At 37.9% G+C, this 22420-nt stretch overlaps 2 protein-coding genes across 8 annotated transcripts in view; one reads left to right on the top strand and one right to left on the bottom strand.

Moving 5' to 3' along the window:
- Positions 1-20551, top strand: part of LOC126299287 (leukocyte elastase inhibitor-like) — a 78541-nt gene extending 57990 nt beyond the window's left edge. Inside the window, exons 6-8 of the mRNA XM_049991076.1 lie at positions 8910-9095; positions 19343-19484; positions 19561-20551. Coding sequence (XP_049847033.1) covers positions 8910-9095; positions 19343-19484; positions 19561-19919 — 687 coding nt within the window. The 3' untranslated portion in view covers positions 19920-20551. The remainder of the gene's footprint in view (positions 1-8909; positions 9096-19342; positions 19485-19560) is intronic.
- The window catches only part of LOC126299284 (constitutive coactivator of peroxisome proliferator-activated receptor gamma-like), a 633226-nt gene that overhangs the window by 279116 nt on the left and 331690 nt on the right, over positions 1-22420 (bottom strand). The window lies entirely within an intron of this gene.

Genomic DNA, 22420 nt, shown 5'->3' with positions numbered 1-22420 from the left:
CTGGCAGTTGGTAAGAACGCAGCTAGGAGGAAGAGATACCCAGACAGTTGTGCTTCGTGTATATGCAATAGATTTGACCAACTGTCAGAGTTGAGTGGAAAGGAGCCTCTTACAGCTGTTGGTGTAGGAAAGGAAGCCTAAGCCAGTTGCAAATTCTAACAGAAAGGAGGAAGTTCTGCTAGGTAGTTCACACCATAGAGGTGGGGGCCAACAGTTGCTGGAAATGTTGGGAGTGAGTACCAGGTCACCAGCACTGTGAAACCTGGTGCCGGGCTGGCTCAGGTGACTGATAGTGTATGCGAGTTACATATAGGAATTCTCTGAAAGAGGATTGGGTAGTGATTGTGAGTGGAGCAGAGAATAGTCTTGATGGGGATGGGGAATATGATGTAGGTGGTGACCTGGTAAAGATAGCTACTCAAACTGCTGAGACTAATGTGCAATTCATGCAACTGTTCCAGCATCATGATCGGCCTTATTAATGCGGCTGTTAGGCATGTTAACATGGGGCTGGAGAAGGCACTGATGGAAGAGGGCATGGGTCACATTGCAGTGCTGCCAGTTGAGTCTATCGGTAGATAGGGTTTCACTAGGCATGGCCTGCACCTCAATAGGAATGTGAAGCGGGGGCTGGCAAAGCTTATAGGTGACAGTGTAGTGGGTGGTAGTGGGATCACTCGTGGAAAAATTCCTGTAGTAGCTGCACCTTTTTTAGATTGAATTAAGCTGGTAGGTATGCCTGCTTAAAGGATGTCCCTCTAGCAAACGAATAACCTTCAGAGGTGGTAAAGTATCAGAGTAGAGAAGGAAATAGGATATTTAATCGAAATATAAGAGGTATTCCCCCATGAACCATGGACCTCGCCATTGGTGGGGAGGTTTGCATGCCTCAGCGATACAGATATCGGTACTGTAGGTGCAACCATAATGGAGGGGTATCTGTTGAGAGGCCAGACAAACATGTGGTTCCTGAAGAGGGGCAGCAGCCTTTTCAGTAGTTGCAGGGGCAACAGTCTGGATGATTGACTGATATGGCCTTGCAACACTAACCAAAACGGCCTTGCTGTTGTGATACTGTGAACGGCTGAAAGCAAAGGGAAACTACAGCCATAATTTTTCCCGAGGGCATGCAGCTTTACTGTATGATTAAATGATGATGTCGTCCTCTTGGGTAAAATATTCTGGAGGTAAAATAGTCCCCCATTCGGATCTCCGGGCGGGGATTACTCAAGATGATGTCGTTATCAGGAAAAGAAAACAGGTGCTCTACGGATCAGAGCGTGGAATGTCAATCCCTTAATCGGGCAGCTGGGTTAGAAAATTTAAAAAGGGAAATAGATAGGTTAAAGTTAGATATAGTGAGAATTAGTGAAGTTCAGTGGCAGGACGAACCTGACTTTTGGTCAGGTGAATACAGGAGTAGGTTTAATAATGAATAAAAAAACTAGGATTGTGGGTAAGCTACTACAAACAGCACAGTGAACGCATTATTGTGGCCAAGATACACGAAACCCACGCCTACTACAGTAGTACAAGTTTATATGCCAACTAGCTCTGCAGATGACGAACGAATTGATGAAATGTATGATGAGATAAAAGAAATTATTCAGATAGTGAAGCGACATAAAAATTTAATAGTCATGGGTGACTGGCATTCGAGAGTAGGAAAAGGGAGAGACGGAAACATAGTGGGTGAATAAGGATTGGGGGAGAGAAATGAAAGAGGAAGCCGTCGGGTAGAATTTGCATAGAGCAGAGAATCATAGCTAACACTTAGTTCAAAAATCATAAATGAAGGTTGTATACCTGGAAGGAACCTGGAGATATTGACAGGTTTCAGATAGATTATATAATGGTAAGACAGAGATTTAGGAACCAGGTTTTAAATTGTAAGACATTTCCAGTGGCAGATGTGGACTCTGACCACAATCTGTTGGTTATGAACTGTAGATTAAAACTGAAGAAACTGCAAAAAGGTGGGAATTTAAGGAGATGGGACCTGGATAAACTGACTAAACCAGAGGTTGTACAGAGTTTTAGGGAGAGCATAAGGGAACAATTGACAGGAATGGAGGAAAGAAATACAGAAGAAGAAGAATGGGTAGCTTTGAGGGATGAAATAATGAAGGCAGCAGAGGATCAAGTAGGTAAAAAGACGAGGACTAGTAGAAATCCTTGGGTAACAGAAGAAATGTTGAATTTAATTGATGAAAGGAGAAAATATAAAAAATGCAGTAAATGAAGCAGGCAAAAGGGAATACAAACGACTCAAAAATGAGATCGACAGGAAGTGCAATATGGCTAAGCAGGGAAGGCTAGAGGACAAATGTAAGGATGTAGAGGCTTATCTCACTAGGGGTAAGATAGATACTGCCTACAGGAAAATTAAAGAGACCTTCGGGGAAAAGAGAACCACTTCTATGAATATCAAGAGCTCAGATGGAAACCCAATTCTAAGCAAAGAAGGGAAAGCAGAAAGGTGGAAGGAGTATATAGAGGGTCTATACAAGGGCGATGTACTTGAGGACAATATTATGGAAATGGAAGAGGATGTAGATGAAGATGAAATGGGAGACACAATACTGTGTGAAGAGTTTGACAGAGCACTGAAAGACCTAAGTCAAAACAAGGCCCTAGGAGTAGACAACATTCCATTAGAACTACTGATGGCCTTGAGAGAGCCACTCATGACAAAACTCTACTGTCTGGTGAGCAAGATGTATGAGACAAGCAAAATACCCTCAGGCTTCAAGAAGAATATAATAATCCCAATCCCAAAGAAAGAAGGTGCTGACAGATGTGAAAATTACCGAACTATCGGTTTAATAAGTCACAGCTGCAAAATACTTATGCGAATTCTTTACAGACGATTGGAAAAACTGGTAGAAGCCGACCTTGGTGAAGATCAGTTTGGATTCCACAAAAATGTTGGAATACTGTCCCTACAACTTACCTTAGAAAATAGATTAAGGGAAGGCAAACCTACATTTCTAGCATTTGTGGACTTGGAGAAAGCAATGTTGACTAGAATACTCTGTTTCAAATCCTAAAGGTGGCAAGGGTGAAATACAGGGAGTGAAAGGCTATTTACAATTTGTACAGAAACCAGATTGCAGTTATAAAAGGCAAGGGGCATGAAAGGGAAGCAGCTTTTGGGAAGGGAGTGAGACAGGGTTGTAGCCTGTCCCTGATGTTACTCAATCTGTATATTGAGCAAGCAGTAAAGGAAACAAAAGAAAAATTTGGAGTAGGTATTAAAGTCCATGGACAAGTAATAAAAACGTTGAGGTTCGCCGATGACATTTTAATTCTGTCAGAGACAGCAAAGGACTTGGAAGAGCAGTTGGACGGAATGGACAGTGCTTGAAAGGAGGATATAAGATGAACATCAACAAAATCAAAACGAGGATAATGAAATGTAGTCGAATTAAATCAGGTGATGCTGCAGGAATTACATTAGGAAATGACACTTAAAGTAGTAAAGGAGTTTTGCTATTTGGGGAGCAAAATAACTGATGATGGTCGAACTAGTGAGGATATAAAATGTAGACTAGCAATGGCAAGGAAAGTGTTTCTGAAGAAGAGAAATTTGTTAACATTGACTATAGATTTAAGTGTCAGGAAGTCGTTTCTGAAAGTATTTGTATGGAGTGTAGCCATGTATGGAAGTGAAACATGGACGATAACTAGTTTAGACAAGAAGAGAATACAAGCTTTCGAAATGTGGTGCTACAGAAGAATGCTGAAGATTAGATTGGTAGATCACATAACTAATGAGGAGGTATTGAATAGAATTGGGAAGAAGAGTAGTTTGTGGCACAACTTTTCTATAAGAAGGGATCTGTTGGTAGGACATGTTCTGAGGCATCATGGGATCACAAATTTAGCATTGGAGGGCAGCGTGGAGGGTAAAAATCGTAGAGGGATGCAAAGAGATGAATACACTAAGCAGATTCAGAAGGATGTAGGTTGCAGTAAGTACTGGGAGATGAAGAAACTTGAACAGGATAGAGTAGCATGGAGAGCTGCATCAAACCAGTCTCAGGACTGAAGACGACGACAAGAGGTATTAGAGAGAAAGTTAGTGAACTGCTTACAGATGTTGACTCAGACATTACTGGTATACTGGAGCACCACTTAAATAATTTGACAATTCAGAGGCTTCCTTTACCAGGATACAGTTTAGCTGCCTGTTTTCAAGGAGTTATTTGCAGAATGGTGGAGTGGCCATCTACGGAAAAAAAAACAGTACTTCAATTGAGTCCATAGACATATCACAGCACTGCACTGAACGGATACTTAAATGTTGTGCAGGGAATTTAATGGAACTAAACTTCTAATTTTTGTTGTTTACAGTTCCCCCAACTCTGACTTCAGAGCATTTCTGCTTGAGCTAAAGAGCAGGGTTCTAATTTCACTTTATAGGAACTGCCAGAAATTAGTCATATGTGGAGACTTCAATTTTACTTTTGTATATGATTGTGCAAGAAAAAGGATGCTTTGTAGGAAAGCTAATCGAATGGCATTAGTGTTTTTTATTTTATTTTATTTTTTTTAACCTCATTAAGGAACAAGAGTGGCAGGATATTTATAGTGCTGATAAGATAGATGACAAATAAAATTCTTTCCTTAACACATTTCTCATGCTCTTTGAGAGTTGCTTTCCATTAGAACATTCTAAACAGTGTACTAGCATAGGGTGTCCATTCGTCCCGTTTTTTTGCCAAAAGTCCCGCTGTCCCAAAAGTTTTTTTTGGGGACGCTCAAATGTCCCTTTTTTTATGATTCTGCTTGGCCAGAGTATTTTACACTACTGGTTGTTTGACTTGTTATTAACTGCACAATTATTTACACTAGGAAGTGTGTGATGACTTTCAGCATACCCCAAACATATACCAAACTGTCAAACACCATAAGTAATTTTAAACGCACTATAGGTTACGAATAACAATGAAGATTCTTCTCTTCTAAATTGATCCACTGAATCCATCCTCTCGATCCAGAGATACTCTACACCACTGATACTTGCTCTCGGTCTTTCGTTACCACACTGTTAATGTTTTGCACTGTGCAATCACTGTTTCATAATGAAAAACAAAAGTGTAATTTTAACAGCAATATAAAAAGTGAGTTTATCACTGTTAGTGGAGGAACTGTAGAATGTACATCATGCAGATCAAAATTTTCTAATAGCCATGGTGGAAGGTCTGATATTGTGAATCACATTAAGACAAAGAAACATCGCATGAGTGATCAAACAAAAACAGCAAATAAATGCGTGAGTGACTACTATGTAAATTTAAAATCGGTAACGGAAATGGATAGGCAGTTGGCAGCACAAGAAGCTACGTTTGCATACCACAGTGCAATGCATAACCATAGCTTTAAGTAAATAGACTGTACTACAGCAATTGTTAAGAAACTTTTCAATCCTACATTCACATGTGGACACACAAAATGTAATGCAATCATTAAAAATGTTATTGCACCGTATGCAGCTCGGCAGGTTTTAAATGAACTTAAAAGTGCTCGATTCATTTCTGTAATGATTGATACATCGAATCATCTGGATTTAAAGTTGGTTCCTCCCATTATCAGGTATTTTTTCACCCTGAAAATGGCATCATGGTGAAAGTGCTCGAATTGGTTAATTTAGCTGGAGAAACTTCAGATTTACTTCAGAATTATGTGCTGGAGGTTTTAAAGAAATATGACCTTGAGGGAAAGGTGATTGCAGTTTCTGCGGACAACACTAACACCAATTTTGGTGGTAAGCAGAGGAAAGGAAAAAACAATTTGTTCTATAAACTGCAACAGAACACAGTGAATAATATAGTAGGTGTTGGCTGTCCAGCACATGTGGTGCATAATTCCTTACAAACTGGCTCAGACTGCTTATCCATAGACTGCCAATTAACTGTAAACAAAATCTACCAGCATTTCCACATATATACAGTTAGGGTTCAATCTATGACATCTCCACATACAACTGTCACTGGTCCAAGATGCTGGAACTTTAAGTAAGCCTCATTTCTTCACGACATACTGAACACATCACGAATTCATCCAAAAATCTGAATAGTTGAAGAAATTTTATTAGAGACAATGCGCTGTCCCCCATTATAGCCAACAACCGAAAACTGTTGACCCTGTCAGTCATATACATACCTACCAAAGACATAAAAAAAGAAATTTACCAAAATTCACACACACCACACTCGCAAACTAAACCAAAAACATCACCTAACACACCACCAGAGAGCACCACCGACTGCATCAAAACGACACCTACAAACACGCTACTCTCACAAACTAAATTCCGTGCTGTCATGACGTCACACACAACAGCAGCCTTAAGTCATGGGTCAAAGCCGACGGGTGGGATCGGACGCTTCAGCCGACCCCTGAAGTCATTCTGTAAGTTTACTCAAACTGAATACAAAACTGTACTTGGGCACAGTAAGACAAGGTAGCTATCTCTGCCACTAGCACTGGAAAGAATTGTAGAGATATTTCCCACTTTGAAATCATATTTCATTCGCCTTGATAAGTGTTGTGTTATCCTTAAACAATTCTTAGATAACCCTGTGTCTATCATTCTTCTAAATTTACTTGTTAGCCAGCTAAAACCTTTCTCCACAACAAGTAAATGTATTGAGAAACAAGAAATCATGACAGTGGAAGTTTATCAAGAAATGAGCAAATTATTGGGCAAATCGCAATGTAGAAAATCTGAAAGATTTCTCACATCCTTTGTACATGAGACTCTAAGAAAGCTGGAAGAAGAGAGTGAAATTACTGTAAAACAATTTCATATTTATGCTGACATCATCTTTGACTCTTGCACTGAGTATATTAAAGAATGGTGTTTTACCATTTCTCACACCTTTTAAAGCATTTGACAGGGTTAATACTGAAAAGGAGCAGCTGCAGTGGAAGGATATTCAGGACTGTTGTGTTTTTGTTAAAAGTATTGTACCAAATTTTCCTGTTGATGAAGATGAACTGTTTGATGAATTTTCATGTGTTAGTGCAACATGTTGTAAAATATTTGCTTATTTCAAAAGTAAAAACATTAACATGTAAAATATTATTCATTTGGTGAAGTGTTGTCTGGAAATTCCTGGGTCAAATGCTGCTGTGGAACATGTGTTTTCGTTAGTGAACTCTTTTTGGTCAGATGAAAAAACAGAATGAAAGTTGAAACAGTGAGGGCCTTGCTCAGTGTCAGAACACTCTTTAATGGTGTATCGTGTACTGACTTTTATGATAAAATTTCAAACGAAAATGCACTTCTTGATAAAGTACATAAAAGTGAAAAGTATGGTGACAGTGTGGCAGAATAATTGTAAAAAGTGATTTGAGATCATCTGAGTGCAGGTTGTAAAGGTAAACTTGTATGTGTATTAAATGTAGTCAATACAATATTTATGACCCGTTTTTTCCTTCATTGTACCAAGTTTTTCTCTAATTTATTTTAAATGTCCCCTTTTTCAATGAAAATTAAATGGACACCCTATACTAGCAGTAAAAGGCAGCCTGGGTGGCTGACTAGTGGGATAAGGATATCATGTAGAACAAAGTGGTAATTACATCAAAATGTTAGTAGTCACAATCAAGCTACAGTAGCCTATTACAAACAGTATTGTAAGGCACTTAAGTGTTATTAGGGAGATAGTGTGAGTGTGAGTGTGAGTGTGAGTGTGAGTGTGAGTGTGAGTGTGAGTGTGAGTGTGAGTGTGAGTGTGAGTGTGAGTGTGAGTGTGAGTGTGAGTGTGAGTGTGAGTGTGAGTGTGAGTGTGAGTGTGAGTGTGAGTGTGAGTGTGTGTGTGTGTGGAATGGGCATATGATTAGTGCAACTGAACAGTTCAAATTTCTAGGTGTTGAGATACATACTAAACTGTCATAGAAAGCCCATGTTTAGGATCTTGTTCAAAGACTTAATGCCACCATTTTTACTATTCGAACAGTATCTGAAGTCAGATATTGTTTGACATGAAAATTAGTCTACTTTGCTTATTTTAATTCATTTCTGTCATATGATGTTATATTTTGGGGTAAATCTTCCCATTCCCAAAGAATAGTTTTGGCTCGGAAACGGACAGTTCGGACAATAAGTGGTGTAGGTTTGCGAACGTGTTATTGGACCCTGTTCACTGGTCTGGGTATTCTGACATTGCCCCCTCAATTTATATATTCTTCACTATGGTTTCTCGTTAAAAATATCAGCTGATTCCCAAGAATTAGCAACTTTAACTCAAATAATACTAAGCAGAAATCCAATCTGCATTTGGATCGCACTTCCTTAGCTCTTGTGCACAAAGGTGTGCAGTATAATGCTGCATCCATTTTCAATTATCTACAACAAGAATTCAAACAATCTTAGCAGTAAACCACACGCTTTCAAATTGAAATTGGAGAGTTTCTTCATGGGTCACTCATTCTATTCTGTTGAGGATTTCCTCAAAAAAATTAAGGTGATTCCTATGTTACATTGTTGACTGTGTTTACTAAAACTTACAGCTTGGTTTTTTGTTAATAAATATTTTATTTTATCTGTAATTACTTTAGGTTGTAATTTCATGTAATGACATGTGCCATGACCCTGGATATTTGCTCCTCAATTCGGCCCTATGGGACTAGATGTTGAACACCTGACACACTTATAATATGAATTTTATTCTCTAATTCTGACAGTAGAATAATTTGCCAAAAAGATATCCTATCAGACCATTGAAGTCAATGAAACATGAGGTAACTAAAATGGATGTATAGCATAAAGTTTCAAGAGAGATACACACATTTGACACTTTTAGATTGCAGAACTATTTAAAAGACAAAGTAATACCACTTTTCCATTTTTCGTTTAATGCCCATATTACAATTTAATTTGATTATTAATGTTCCAGGATGATCAGTATTCAATGGTGATTCTACTTCCAACCAAGAGAAACAGCATTAACAAGTTAATCAGGGACCTAACTCACACCCCACTTACAGAGGCAATCGGAAAACTTCAGCTAACAGAAATACTGCTGTCAATACCTCGCTTCAACATAACCTACAACTCTGAGCTCATACCTGTTCTTGAAAGGGTAAGTTTTTCTTGAAAATGAAAAATGTCACTTTTGGATGAATTTTACATCAGGACATTGGATGTATAATACTTTGAAATTTACTGACAGATTAAAATGGTGTTCTAGACTGGGACTTGAACCCAAACCCTCCCAGACTATGGTGGGATAGGCTTTTGTCAACAGAGTAAGCCAGGCAAGACTTCCAACCGATTCAGGAGAGCTACTGTAGAGTTTGAATAGTAGGAAACAAGTACTGGAAGAAATAAAGCACAGAAATGTCATGAATTGTGCTCTGTCAGCAAGTTTCACTAAATCATTTCTCAAATAAAAGTTTGTACTTTTATCTGCTGTTGCCACACTTCCTGTTGATATGTCTACAGTGTGTCTGACGGTTTAATATACCACATCCTTGAGACACGCATGTCTGAAGGAACAGATGCTGTTAAGATTTACGGCTGTATAAAATAGAATAAAAATATTTGCAGTTGTGAACACAATTACACTTAAGCTGCACAATTTATTGGTGACATGTGAAAATTTGTGCTAAACTGGGACTCAAACCTGGATCTCCTGCTTTACATCAGTAGTCACCTTAACTTGTCAACATATGTCCATGTCCTGATCTCAAACAATTGCTGTGATTTCTGTGGAAGGACAGTGTATAGCACTCCATAAAACAAAGACAATGCAAATTAGTATTACTTACCTACAATGGTCTGACAGTAATAAATAATCTCTTCCCTGTGTGGGACTTGCAGCAACTGTGAGTGTACAGGACATGGACAAACAGTTACGCCAGAGAGTTTGGGTCAGTCTTCCAAGCACGCTCAGAAAGCTGAAACGGTTAAGGTGACCACTCGCGTAAAGTGGGAGATCTGGGTTCAAATCTTGGTATGTCACCAATAAGTTGTGCAGTAGAAGTCTAATAGCATTCACAATTATGAATACATTTCGTCTTGTTACTTATGTGCAGTGTTCTGTCTTCTAAGCCAAACCACCAAAGTAATTAATTCAATTTTTGAAGAATGTATTAGACCAAATGAGAACTTAAGTTAAATGCCTCATGATATTCTTGTAAGTATTTTCAGCTTTGAACATGTGACACATCAGCCTCAGTTGCAAATAGAAACAAATCTTTAGCCAGGTTTCAGCCAAAATTATTTGGCCTTCTTCAGAAGCCAGTGACATTTAACTATTGCATGCTAAAATTTGACCATGTCAAGTATAAGACTGTAGCACCCTAGTAACCAGTCATAAATCTGCATTACTTAAGCTGAAGAGAAACAGCAGGCCCACTGCGCAGACGAGGTCGATAGGCTGCAAGCACTGCACAGCTCTCGTGGCCTACTTACCTCATCCGCACAGTGGGGACTGCTGTCTCTCTTAAGCCCAAGTAATGCAGATTTACAACTGGTTACTATGGTGCTGCAGTCTTATACTTGACATGGCCAAACTTTAGCATGCAATAGTTTAGTGTCACTGGCTTCTGAAGAAGGCCAAATTATTTTGGCTGAAACCTGGCTAAAGATTGGTTTCTACTTGCAACTAAAGCTGACGTGTTTATGTCCAATTATCACAGTTGCTGACACAATTCTGTTTCACCTTTGATATGTGGTTTTAGGACATCTTGACCTCAGTTTTAGGGAGGTACAGTTGGTAATTATTATGTGAAATACTGCTGTCACACCAAAACTGTGCAGCCTGTAACTGTTAGTGATACTGGTACATGAAAGCTGTGGCTAAATTGCACAACACAGTGAAAACTGAATATCACATGGTGTGCGTGTGCGTGCTCCAAAGTGAAGCCTACATGTGAATGCCTCTGATGTAAGATGGAGACAAACAGCAGGACCTGTTCGACACACATGCGTCTCACGTGGGGGCAGTGACAGTGTGAGGAATATTTGTATATGTGAACTGATAACCATATTGCTGTCCGTCAACCGACAATCAGCAATGGGGCAATCCTATGGCCAAACAGTGTGTGGCGCCATGTTTCTGTAATTTAAAAATTATGGATTGTTGACCTACACGACATTAGTAATTTTGGTTCCTACTGGAATCACCTATCCACGGTTAAGATTTCGGGACAGTTTTTCTCCACCCTGTATAATGGCATATGGAGACTCTCAAATAAGTGGATCAGTTCATTTCTTACTGACTGGAAACAACTCGTGTAAATTTGGCAACTGATCAAAAAACCAACACAGTTGCTTAAATACAGTCACAAGAGTGTACAATGAAATAAAATGCCCTGAGTCTCTGTTGCAGGACACCCAACTTTACATCACATTAATCAATGATGTGTGAGTAAATGCGGAGTCACAAGAGGCTCTGTTTTCTGATGATACAACAATTTGGCTAAGCACTGAGAACGGAGACATACAGTAATCTGTAAACTGTGTGACAAAGTCAGTAGTCAGGCAAACCTTCAGCAGTTAAATATAAATGATAGTAAAACTGTTGATTTGAAGTTCAATTTATACCATAATAATAACCCACAAAAAACTGTTGTGCCAACTAAGGGTAAATCAACCCTAAGCAGCACACTGCAAAATTAACACGACACTGCTGCAGTACAATGTAAATTGGTTGACCCATACACAGTTCATTAATGGTAGGCCGGCCGGAGTGGCCAAGCGGTTCTAGGCACTACAGTCTGGAACCGTGCGACCGCTATGGTTGCAGGTCTGAATCCTGACTTAGGCATGGATGTGTGTGATGTCCTTAGGTTAGTTAGGTTTAAGTAGTTCTAAGTTCTAGGGGACTGATGACCACAGCAGTTCAGTCCCATAGTGCTCAGAGCCATTTTTTGTTAATGGTAAGCCAAGTAGTGTGTGTTATCTAGTTAAAGATGATGTATGCATAGTAGGCATTTTTTAACTGTGTTGATACTAGTGTATTGTTTTATAACTCTATCACGACTTGGTACAAAGAGAATCAAAAACGGGCACTAGAATAATGAACAGAATTAAAATAAGATATGACTGTAACTGTGACTTCACATAATTTAATATACTTCCCCTCCCATGTACTTCTACTTCATAAATACTTAAATTTATTAAAACAAAACTTACAGAAAGTTTAAAGGTAACTGTGATAGTCACCCTCATAATACTTGTCAACAAACACCTTCATGATTTCCACTACTCTACCAGAAGAGAACATTTTACTTTTGCTTGAAACTTTTGAATCACATTTTCTGTAAGCAATTATTTCCACAAACCCTGTACATGATATCAATCTGTTCGTCAATATCTGTAGTATACAGTGAATTTGTAGGTTAAAAAGGACCCATAAAATAAACTATCCTCTATAGGACATAGTCACTACACTTCAATGTTGTAGGAAAAAATGTAACTCATTAAGATTAACTTTACTATAATCCTCACATGTAACTGCACACCTTCCTTCTTCCTAAATGTGTGATGCTGCTAAAAATTTCTGTGAATGGACAACTATCTAATGGAAACAGACTTTAAGTGTGCTACAGCTTGTCATGATGCATATCAAGACTTCAAGGTTGTGTTCATACAGTGGATTTGTTTACAACTGGTTTCAATATAAATTCATGCAGTCAGTTGGTGAAGGTTTGTGAGAAGACTCTTATTTTTTTCAACAGTTAGGAGGTAGCTGAAACAAAATGTGGGCACATTTCTCTGAAAGATCAAACGTAAACATTTACAATTGCACCCATAGGTGGAAATATTAAGAGGGTACACAATACGGTATCGGACAAGTGATAAGAAGGTACCATAAGTATATCAGAAGAAAGTGTGTTGTGTGTTTTAGTTGAAGATTTGACTATGAGAAAGCTTTGCATTTGTTAAATTCTGCATCAAAGCAAATGTGAAGACAAATTTTTTCAGTGTTATCTGGACTGTCTAAAAAATAGAAAACTTCCTTTGTACATCTAGTTGCTACTGTGGAAGTGACACGAATCAACCACTTAACATCAGAAACAAAATGACAAAGTGGAATTAAATGGTGACCTTACATGGAAAAAGTCCGTCACTTTCATCTACCAAAAAGGTTATGACTTGTATTTCCTGAGATACGAAAGGGATTTTCCCAATTATCATACCAAAGTATAAAACATAGAAGAGTAGAGCCTGAAATGAACAAAAAAAATTAATACATAAAAATGACAATACACCATCTACAAAGATACTTTAACAATAGGAAAACTGAGAAATTTGATGTACAAAGTGTTGGAACATCCACTTTATCCACCAGATAGAGCACCCTTAGACTTACACAGCCACAGAATTTAGAGCCAATTGAAGACTCTGACTGCTATTCAGGTTTATTCAGCAAACTTCTCAGAACTGGATACCAGAAATTAAATTTACTCTCTGGATGAATATTCAACAAAACACATTGGCCTCTCAGGGAACTATGCCAAAAACTTCTTTTTAAGCTAAACACACAGTTTTTTCACTGACCAAAACTCTTTCCTTTGCCCTTATGAAACGTGTTTCTCCTGCATTCAGATTTACTTAATTTTCTTCACTGTACTGCACACAGTATTCACAACTGCATTGAACAGTCAACAGTACTGTTTCCTTCCGCTAATGTTCAAAGAAGATACATCAAATGATCGCATTGAACTTCTTTTTAAATCTGTATTTCACCAACTCTCAATACTACACAAAATGATATTTGAATGTTCAGTACAGTCTAAGTTCAGTTATCCTACCAAATTAAAATTATTTGTAGTTTATGATGAACCAAGGTGACACAAGGATAAGACAATGGACTTATGTTTGGGAAGATTTTGATTAAAATCCTTGTCTGGCCAACCAGATTTGTCGAGAGATCTGAATGAAGAGGTCCAGGTATTGACAGAATGGGTGCAGGCAACAACCTGGCCAAGATTAGTGCATACAGTACCCCAAGTCCTCTGGAGAAGTTAGTTGAGTCACACACAAATGTTGGACTTGTGTTGAGGTTCTACAATGGCATGATCAACCCTGGCTGAATGCCATCAGGAAAGTTGACAAATTGACGTAGTGTGCTGAGTTCACATGGAGGCTTGCACTGATGCTGCACAAGTTGCTATTGTTAGGATATGGAAGTACATAATATATGGTCTACACTTGGACATGAAGGTAACTTGATAGCAAAAAGTTAAGGAGGTTAGGGACACTGTCACAAACAGTAGACTCTCTGTGTTTAGGTTACACGTATCATTCAGATAAACTGGTTTAAAAGAAATCCCTTTAAGTGAAGTGCCACATACAGAAGAAACTTGTGTGGATGAGCTTCGCTTTGGGTAAGACAGAATGTTGGAGGACTAAAAAAACAAAGTTAATGAACTTCTCCTTTGTTTTGAATGTCTAAAGGAAGTTGATGTATTATGTTGTTAGAGCAGCATTTAAATATGGGTACCCATATGTTAAACATTGAGGGCTACAAATTACCAGTCCATTTCTGTAGGGAAAGTATGAAGCATTTAGGAGCTGACATGCATGTAAAAGAATAACTTCAGATCTACTGACATCAGTAATTCCAATTTAGATAAACAGCTGCAAGCCTGTGCATGTGAACTGCTGCTACCAGAAAAGTCATTTAAAATTGTTACAATATATAAGTGCCTTTTGTGAATCTTTCAAATATTTTTACAAGAAATTGAGAAGTTATGCCACCTAGAAGACAAAAGAAAGCAAATGGACATATTATTAAACTTTCTGAAAGGTTCCAATAAAAGAAACAATTTAGACGTGCTGCTTCAAACTTCAAACATACTGCATTGTTAATTTCCACCAGAAGAATTACACACGAAAGTAGACAAAATTTTGTAGGTCAACATTTAATAAGCGGAAAAAAAATCATCCAGTAGTGAATGGCTTCTCGGATAATGCACAACTAGCCATACTTAAAAATGTACCTGATTTCAATTATATAAATGACATACAGTAATGTTATTTTTAATTGTACAGTCAGTTTTGGTCAGAGACCATTTTCCAGTACCTATTGTATTATTTAACACAACAAACTACTTTGATTACAATAAAGTGGTAACATGGGAAACAGGTACAGTAGTCAACAACATACAACAAAATGTTCAAAGGCAGTCTGAGTGGAGGGATGTGTACCATGTGACAGATGTCTCCTCGGATTTAATGTACTTCTAGATGGTTTTCACTCAGTCTTTAACAGTTGCTTTCCAAGAAAATAAAGTATGGTTCTAATAAGACAAAGAAAGGCTTGGATTACAAAGGGGATCAAAGTATCATGTGCAAAGAAAGGAAAATTATTTGAAATGGTTAGGACAAACAGTGAAGTAGAACAGGTCAATTATTACAAGAAATTTGTGCTGTCCTAAGCAAAGTGATTAAAAAATGTGAAATAAATATTTCAGATAATAAAATTAAACCTGTATGGGCAGTATCTAGGAGAAACAAGTAACAGTTAAGGAATGTGAGGACTCATTACTAAAGAAACCAGTCAAATAACAAAGTATAGCAGTCAGGTAGCCAATATAATTAAGAACTATTCTGTCAAAGTAGCTCAACAGACTGGTAGTCAGTTCAAGGGATAAAGTAATATAATATACGCAAGAAGCAGTGCCCCCCCCCCCCCCCCTACATACAGCCATATTACAATTTCTGCATGCTCTATCAATGTAATTGTACTCCTTCAAAACCTCATTTCCGTGCATCTGGCAATATCTCAAGTGAAATACCAAAATCCTGCTAATCACATAAATTCAGTGAGTTCAGTCACATGTGCAAAGCATCACAATCACAGGAGATACTTCCACAGAGATGTAAAGGGGTCAGACAATAACGTATTTCCAAGAAAGTTATTACAACAGGTATTATTAATTACTGATATGTCTCACTTCTCACCTCTTAACATAAAGCAGTCACCAATCCAAAGATTGTTTTGGACTAGGCATGCTCCTGTTGGAGGTGGTATGATGTTACCTTCCTCTGACCTTTGAACTGATTTGCCCAGCCAGTTATAGAGGACCAACAGTTTTATGTTGATTCTGAACAACAGTGGAATTTGGCATTTTTTCCAAATCAACAAACACTGACACAAGTGAAGGAAGTGATAAGTGATAGATAAAAATCCTATGACTGATCCAGGATGAAACTCAAGACCTTCGAATTTATAATATGGAACTTTACTACTGAGCCACACATTTTGGAAAAAAAATATATAAACAAGAACAACACACTTCCCTCAAAATAACATACTTAATCATTCTAAAATTTTATTTCAAAATGGTCTTCACACACAGATATTTTTCAATTCATAAAATAATTGCACAAAAATTAAATGAGAGAATATTGCCAAATGGTATTTTATAAGACTTGTCAAAAGAATTTGTTTGTGCATTTCACATTATTCTCCCAGAGAAGCTCAAACATTAAGATATTGCAGGTAATTTGTTTTCATTCAGTGTAACTAAAAGGACACAGAGGGACATAGGGAATCTATACAATGTAACAGCATCTTGATAATGGGGAATAATGACAACAGTTGTATCATAGAGATGGCCTTAGGTCCAATCTTGTAACATATACAGGGTGATTCTGTAATGATACAAACTTTCAGTGGTGATGGGAAAGGGTAAATGTATCAATTAGAGGTAAAGGACCCCAGTCTGGAAACAAGAGTCATAAGTTACAAACGAAAATCATTCTGATACCTCTGGCAGTGGAATACATGTACTGGTACTGTTGTTGCTAACATTGTAGGACAGGCAATCCAGATTAGCACTTTAGTGTAAATTGTGGGATAATAACTTGACTAATCCAATGCACATGGTGTACTATGACTGATATGAGCACTCCTGTAAGTTATTGTCTGTACTGTAGTAGATGGCAGTCTGTTTTTACAACTTGAAATACTAACATCCATCAGTCTTTACCAAATGGAGTTGCACTCAGTAACAGAAACTGCAGACATGATTCTCACGTATGAGCAAGAAAATGGAAGCAGCACAGAAGCATAAAGGTTGCATTGAACTACATATCGGCACAGAAGACATCTGGCTCACATCACGTTTCCAAGACTGTTCCAGCAATTATGTGAAACAGGGCAAGTGGTGCCACAGTGTGATCACCAAAGGTGACGAACTACACGGACACCCGACATAGACAATGCAGTGCTTGTTGCAGTGGATAAGGTGCATGCAGCTGTATGTGAAATGAATGTTTCACAAGAGCAATGTGTGGTGAATATTATGGAAAATGCAGCTACAACCCACAGAAAGTGCAAGCTTTCACTCCCCCTGAATTTGGACCTCGTGTTGTGCTCAGCCAGTGGTTCTTACAGAGCCTTACAGTCGATCCTCACTTTCCTGCACATATAGTTTTGATGGCTGAAGCCTGTTTCACCAGAGACCAAATGCTAAATAGGTGCAGTAGTTGTGTTTGGACTGATGAGAATCCCCACACTACAGTTGAGAGCGAACACACGTTATCAGTCAACACTGGGGTAAGGCAGAGTCAATGATTACATACTAAGCCTGTTTACTCTTCTTCTGCACTTAAATGCACCAGTGTAAACAGTATTTATCACAGACATACTACCCAGGTTCCTGGAACATATCCCACTTGTTTCTCATCAATGGATGTGGTTCCAATATGGTTGACGGTTTGTGTACAAATCAGACACCACCCAAAAAGTAGATACACAAAGGTTGATGTGTAAAATTGCCAGCATGTTCACATGATCTCACCCCCACTAGATTTCTTCTTGTGAGGCCGTGTGGAAAGTCTTGGGTACAAGATGCTTGTTGAGACTAAAGAGGATTTTCTGTCAAGAAGCCTCACTGCCTGCAACACTGTTCAGAAGACATCAGGAATATTAGAGTGGGTATGACAGAACTTTGTGATAATGCCAGGCCTGCATTAATGCTGTAGGATGCCATTTTGAAAACTGTTATAAATGTAGCCACCAATGAAACTTGTTTGGTAAATGGAATTCATTATTGCTGTACCATAAGTTTAGGATTTTTGGTCTCTCTAACATTGAATCATACATGCCATCAGTGGACCATCAACAGTGGAAATTACCTGAGTCTATTGGGGAATATTCAGTGGACATTGTATACATCATGATTATGGTTTGGCAATTGGTGCCCTCAGTTTGAGTGCTGCATGAGGCTAAGGTGGAACCGGAACAGATTTCTGTTTTTTGCCTTCTGACTCAGTTGGTTCCGGACTAGTATCCCTTACATCAAATTGATACCATTCCCAAATGTTTGCGACATGATGGAGTTGCCCTGTATAAATCCCCTTCCATCACATATTCAAAAAGCAGAAATTACAAACAAACTCAATCAAGTAACTTCAACACCTGAAAATGTAAATATTATTTAATTGAAAATTAATTGGTTCTCTGCAAATGGGTTGTCACTGAATTCAGATCAAACCCAATACATGCAATTCAGTACTGCACAACCCACGCCATCAGAAATAATGCATGAGGGTAAATCAATAAATGAAATGGAATATTCTAAATTCCCAGATTTGTACATTGATAAGAGCGTGAAATAGAAGTCACATGTGACAGATCTTCTTAAACATCTAAGCTCTGCAAATTCTACATAATGGTTAATATCAGATTTTGGAGACGAAAACGTTGAAGTTGCCTTGCTTTTTGATATTTTAATTCAGTCTTTACAGAATCATATTCTGAGGAAAAATGTGTATGTTATACAGAAGCATGTAATAAAGATGTGTTGTCCTCTCTAGAATACATTATAGACACCTATTTAAACTATTGGGCTTGCTGACAACAGTCCTACAGTACACTTAATGCCTTGTGAAGTTTGGTAGCAGTAATCAATCAACTGCAGTTTGAAATTTAGTGTATGTAAAAATGTTGAACTTAACACAATGTACATGGCCAGAATGTTGCCAAAATATTTAAACAATGTTCTATAGTTGTAAAACTGACTCATTCCATATCATGGAGAGGTCACAATTATCATCCACATAACATGTAAATAAATAACTAGCAAAATAACTATGAATATCAGTAACTACCACCTTTTCTCATTTTCTTTCTCTGATCTTTCTTACACACACACACACACACACACACACACACACACACACACACACACACACAGTATGGCACTCAAAAAAGCTCTAATGTTTCTATTGCAGGAAAAGATACACGGCATCATGTACCATGACAATCAAAATGCTGTATGAATAACGTGTAACCTCCTAAAATATTTTTGTTGGGAACTTTTTCTTGTGGTTTTCATTGCATGCTGTTAAAATACTTTTTTACAGTTAGGAGTACAAGAAGTGTTTGGGGCTCATGCCAATCTCTCTGGAATTGCAAGAAACATAGGAACAGCTCATATCAGCCAAATACTACATGCAACAAAGATTGAAGTCAATGAAGAAGGAACAATTGCAGGGGCTGGTACAGGTATGTTAAATGTTTTAATTTTTATACATCTCGTATATCTCATAATATGCTTGACTGATAAATTTAATTTTGACAGGTGTTCTAGTTGTTCCACTTATGGGAACTACCATTCCGAGATTCCGAGCTGATAGTCCATTCTTATTTTTTATCCGTGATACTGTGACTGGAACTATACTATTCGGTGGGCTTGTCTCAACTCCAGAAGCCGCAAATATGCAACCGAGCGAACAAACTTTTATATCAGATTTAAAAGTTGAACTGGACACGAGGAAAGAAGAGACGACAGAACATTATATTTCACAAGTATCACGAGGACATACAAAACATCTAGTTGCAAGACCAACCAACCTTCCAACAGATGGAAGACCAGTATACCAACAACCACAATCCAATGACAAAGATGCCATTCAGTTTTCTTTTTCAGGAAATTTATAGTTTATCTTTCAATATGTAAGTGTCCTGAGATTTGCAGGATCACAGTGCCCAAGACAGTCATTGCAGGACTGAAAATTATCAGTAAAGGTCTAAGATTACATAAACAATTCTCTGTTGCGTGATTATGCAGAGTTGGACTGCAATTTATACATATTAAGGCACAGTTAAGAATGCAAACTACTGCTGTGTTTCACACATAAGAAAGTACATAGCATTGCTTACCTTTCAGTGCACATTTTACCATCCCTATTCCACTCAAGAACTGAATATAGGAAAAGTGACTACCTGTGTACCTATCTGAAAGCTGTAATGTACCTAATCATATCGCCATCATTCATGTAACGACACTACACAAGAACTGTATAATATTAAGATTCCACAAAGAAAATCATTCTTAAGGTTTTGAAAGTATAATGTAATAAAATTTTGAGTGGCTGTTAATTTAAATTTTTCACTGTTTGAGACACGTCTGTTAGTAGAAAACATCTCGATAAACCAAATACAGCAATATAATGTTTCCTGTAATGGTTAACACCCTTTCATTTCTTTTTCTCTTTGCCCTAATTTATAACAGAAATGCTCTCATTATTTATATTGTCAACCAAATAAAATTATGCACTGTTTATTATTAACTTTTCTCTCCCTGTTTCGAAGAGATTTTCTACCTAGAAGTGAACGGGGGGAGGGAGGAGTGGGGGATAAAGGGAGGAGGAGGAGGAGGGCAACTACTTTGTAACTATTTCTATGCCAATTTGAATGGTATATTCATGTCAGTTTCCATCCATGAAAACTCTAATTGCTGATTAATGATTTATATTTAGTAAATCAGAAAATTTATGGATACTAAATGCGATAAACATCTTCAAAGTAGGTATATTCAGACCAGTATCAGAAGAGTATAAGATTACCCTCAACACCAATGCAATCATAAGACTAATGCTGTTAATGTGATTTCTATGTGACTCGCAGTGACTGCCACCCTAGTAGAGCTGGATTATGCCAATATTTTGATTATACGGACTGAAGGAATACACTTAAGAGTTAAGAGGGTAATCTGGCACTCCATACACCCTGTATGGTTGTGTGTTTCCTGATAAGATGGAGCCCCCACTTATCCTGTCAATAAGACATCTTGATTAACCTATGGGGTCATGAGGCATGCCTCAAATTTATCAGTGGATGTGTATCACTCAATGCCCAACAAATTGTGCATTGACGCCATTTAATAAGTCGGCTACCTTGGTTGTCTACTCTCTCCTTATCACTACAGAAACTTCAAAAACACTCAATTTTAAACACGTGTCACAATTGGCACAAGACTACTCCAGTAATAAGACTGAACTTGTGTGTGAATTGTTTTGCCCCCTGCCCCCCCCTCCATCCCCAGCCATTACCGTATTTGTAACTCCTTAATTCTATAGAAACCAGTCTACTAAAGGTGTGTTGTTCTGTGCTCCAATAGTAAAGCCTTTAAGTGGGAAGATTGTTACATCATTCCTATGATATGCTGCCAGTACTGACCTGACATTTTCTGCTACATTGCCATGCATATGAGACAATACAAAAAGTCAAAGTACTAGATGGTACATTGGAGTAGAACTTTATCATGGCACACTATTCAGCTTTCTTAAACTAAGATTCCGAATGTGATTACAGATAAAGACATTTGTTTTTACACTGAAAACAATTAGGATGATTGCCAGGTTACAAAACTAAGTCACCTCTTCCCAGCAACTACAGGTAACCTCATGCCATATGAAAAGTACTCAGGAAGTTTTTCACATGGACAAGCCACATTGTGCTCATATGTGGGTGTTATTGTTTACCATCAAGAAGGAAAACACTGGAAGAAAGGAAAGTGACAAGGAATTTACTTCACTAAAGTTTACAGTGAAATAGTGTGGTGTCAGGAGGTGGTGCGGTGCAGCTGTACATGAAACCTTACCATATTTAGACATTTCAGAGGGGTAACTTGAGCTTTGTTGATAATTAACACTCAGATTAACACTCCTACTGAAGAGGATGTTGCTGAAATGTGGAAATAAATGGCCATTACTGTTGTCTACAGCAAGTGGCATGAGTAAATGGAACAAATTTTCCAAACAAGGCACATGGTACACATCACTTAGTTTGCATTGTTAAGCATGTATTTTCACTGTAATATAAACATAAATGGGAGTGAGAAATAAAAATGCAATTACTCTGTATTGGTCTACTGGAGACCATGGGTTGCCATCAAATTACTTGGAAAATATCCCTGAATAACTTCTTAAATTCAGAGTGTATTCAGGTTCACCCTGTAGACACCTCACACATGAATGTAAACTCTTGAGCACTTCATACTGCTAAAGTGTAATTATTACTGAAAACTTAACATTTTGAAGCAACTACCACACAATACTTCAGTAACATACTACACCAACTTCATTACTAAACAATCCTACTTGGTGCCCTAATTACATAATCAGATTGTGCAATACTGAAATTGTCATTCAAGACAG

The sequence above is a fragment of the Schistocerca gregaria genome, chromosome X, assembly GCF_023897955.1.
Source record: "Schistocerca gregaria isolate iqSchGreg1 chromosome X, iqSchGreg1.2, whole genome shotgun sequence".
Lineage (NCBI taxonomy): Eukaryota > Metazoa > Arthropoda > Insecta > Orthoptera > Acrididae > Schistocerca > Schistocerca gregaria.
The sequence above is the reverse complement of the archived record's forward strand: the minus strand, read 5'-3'. Positions and strand labels throughout refer to the sequence as shown.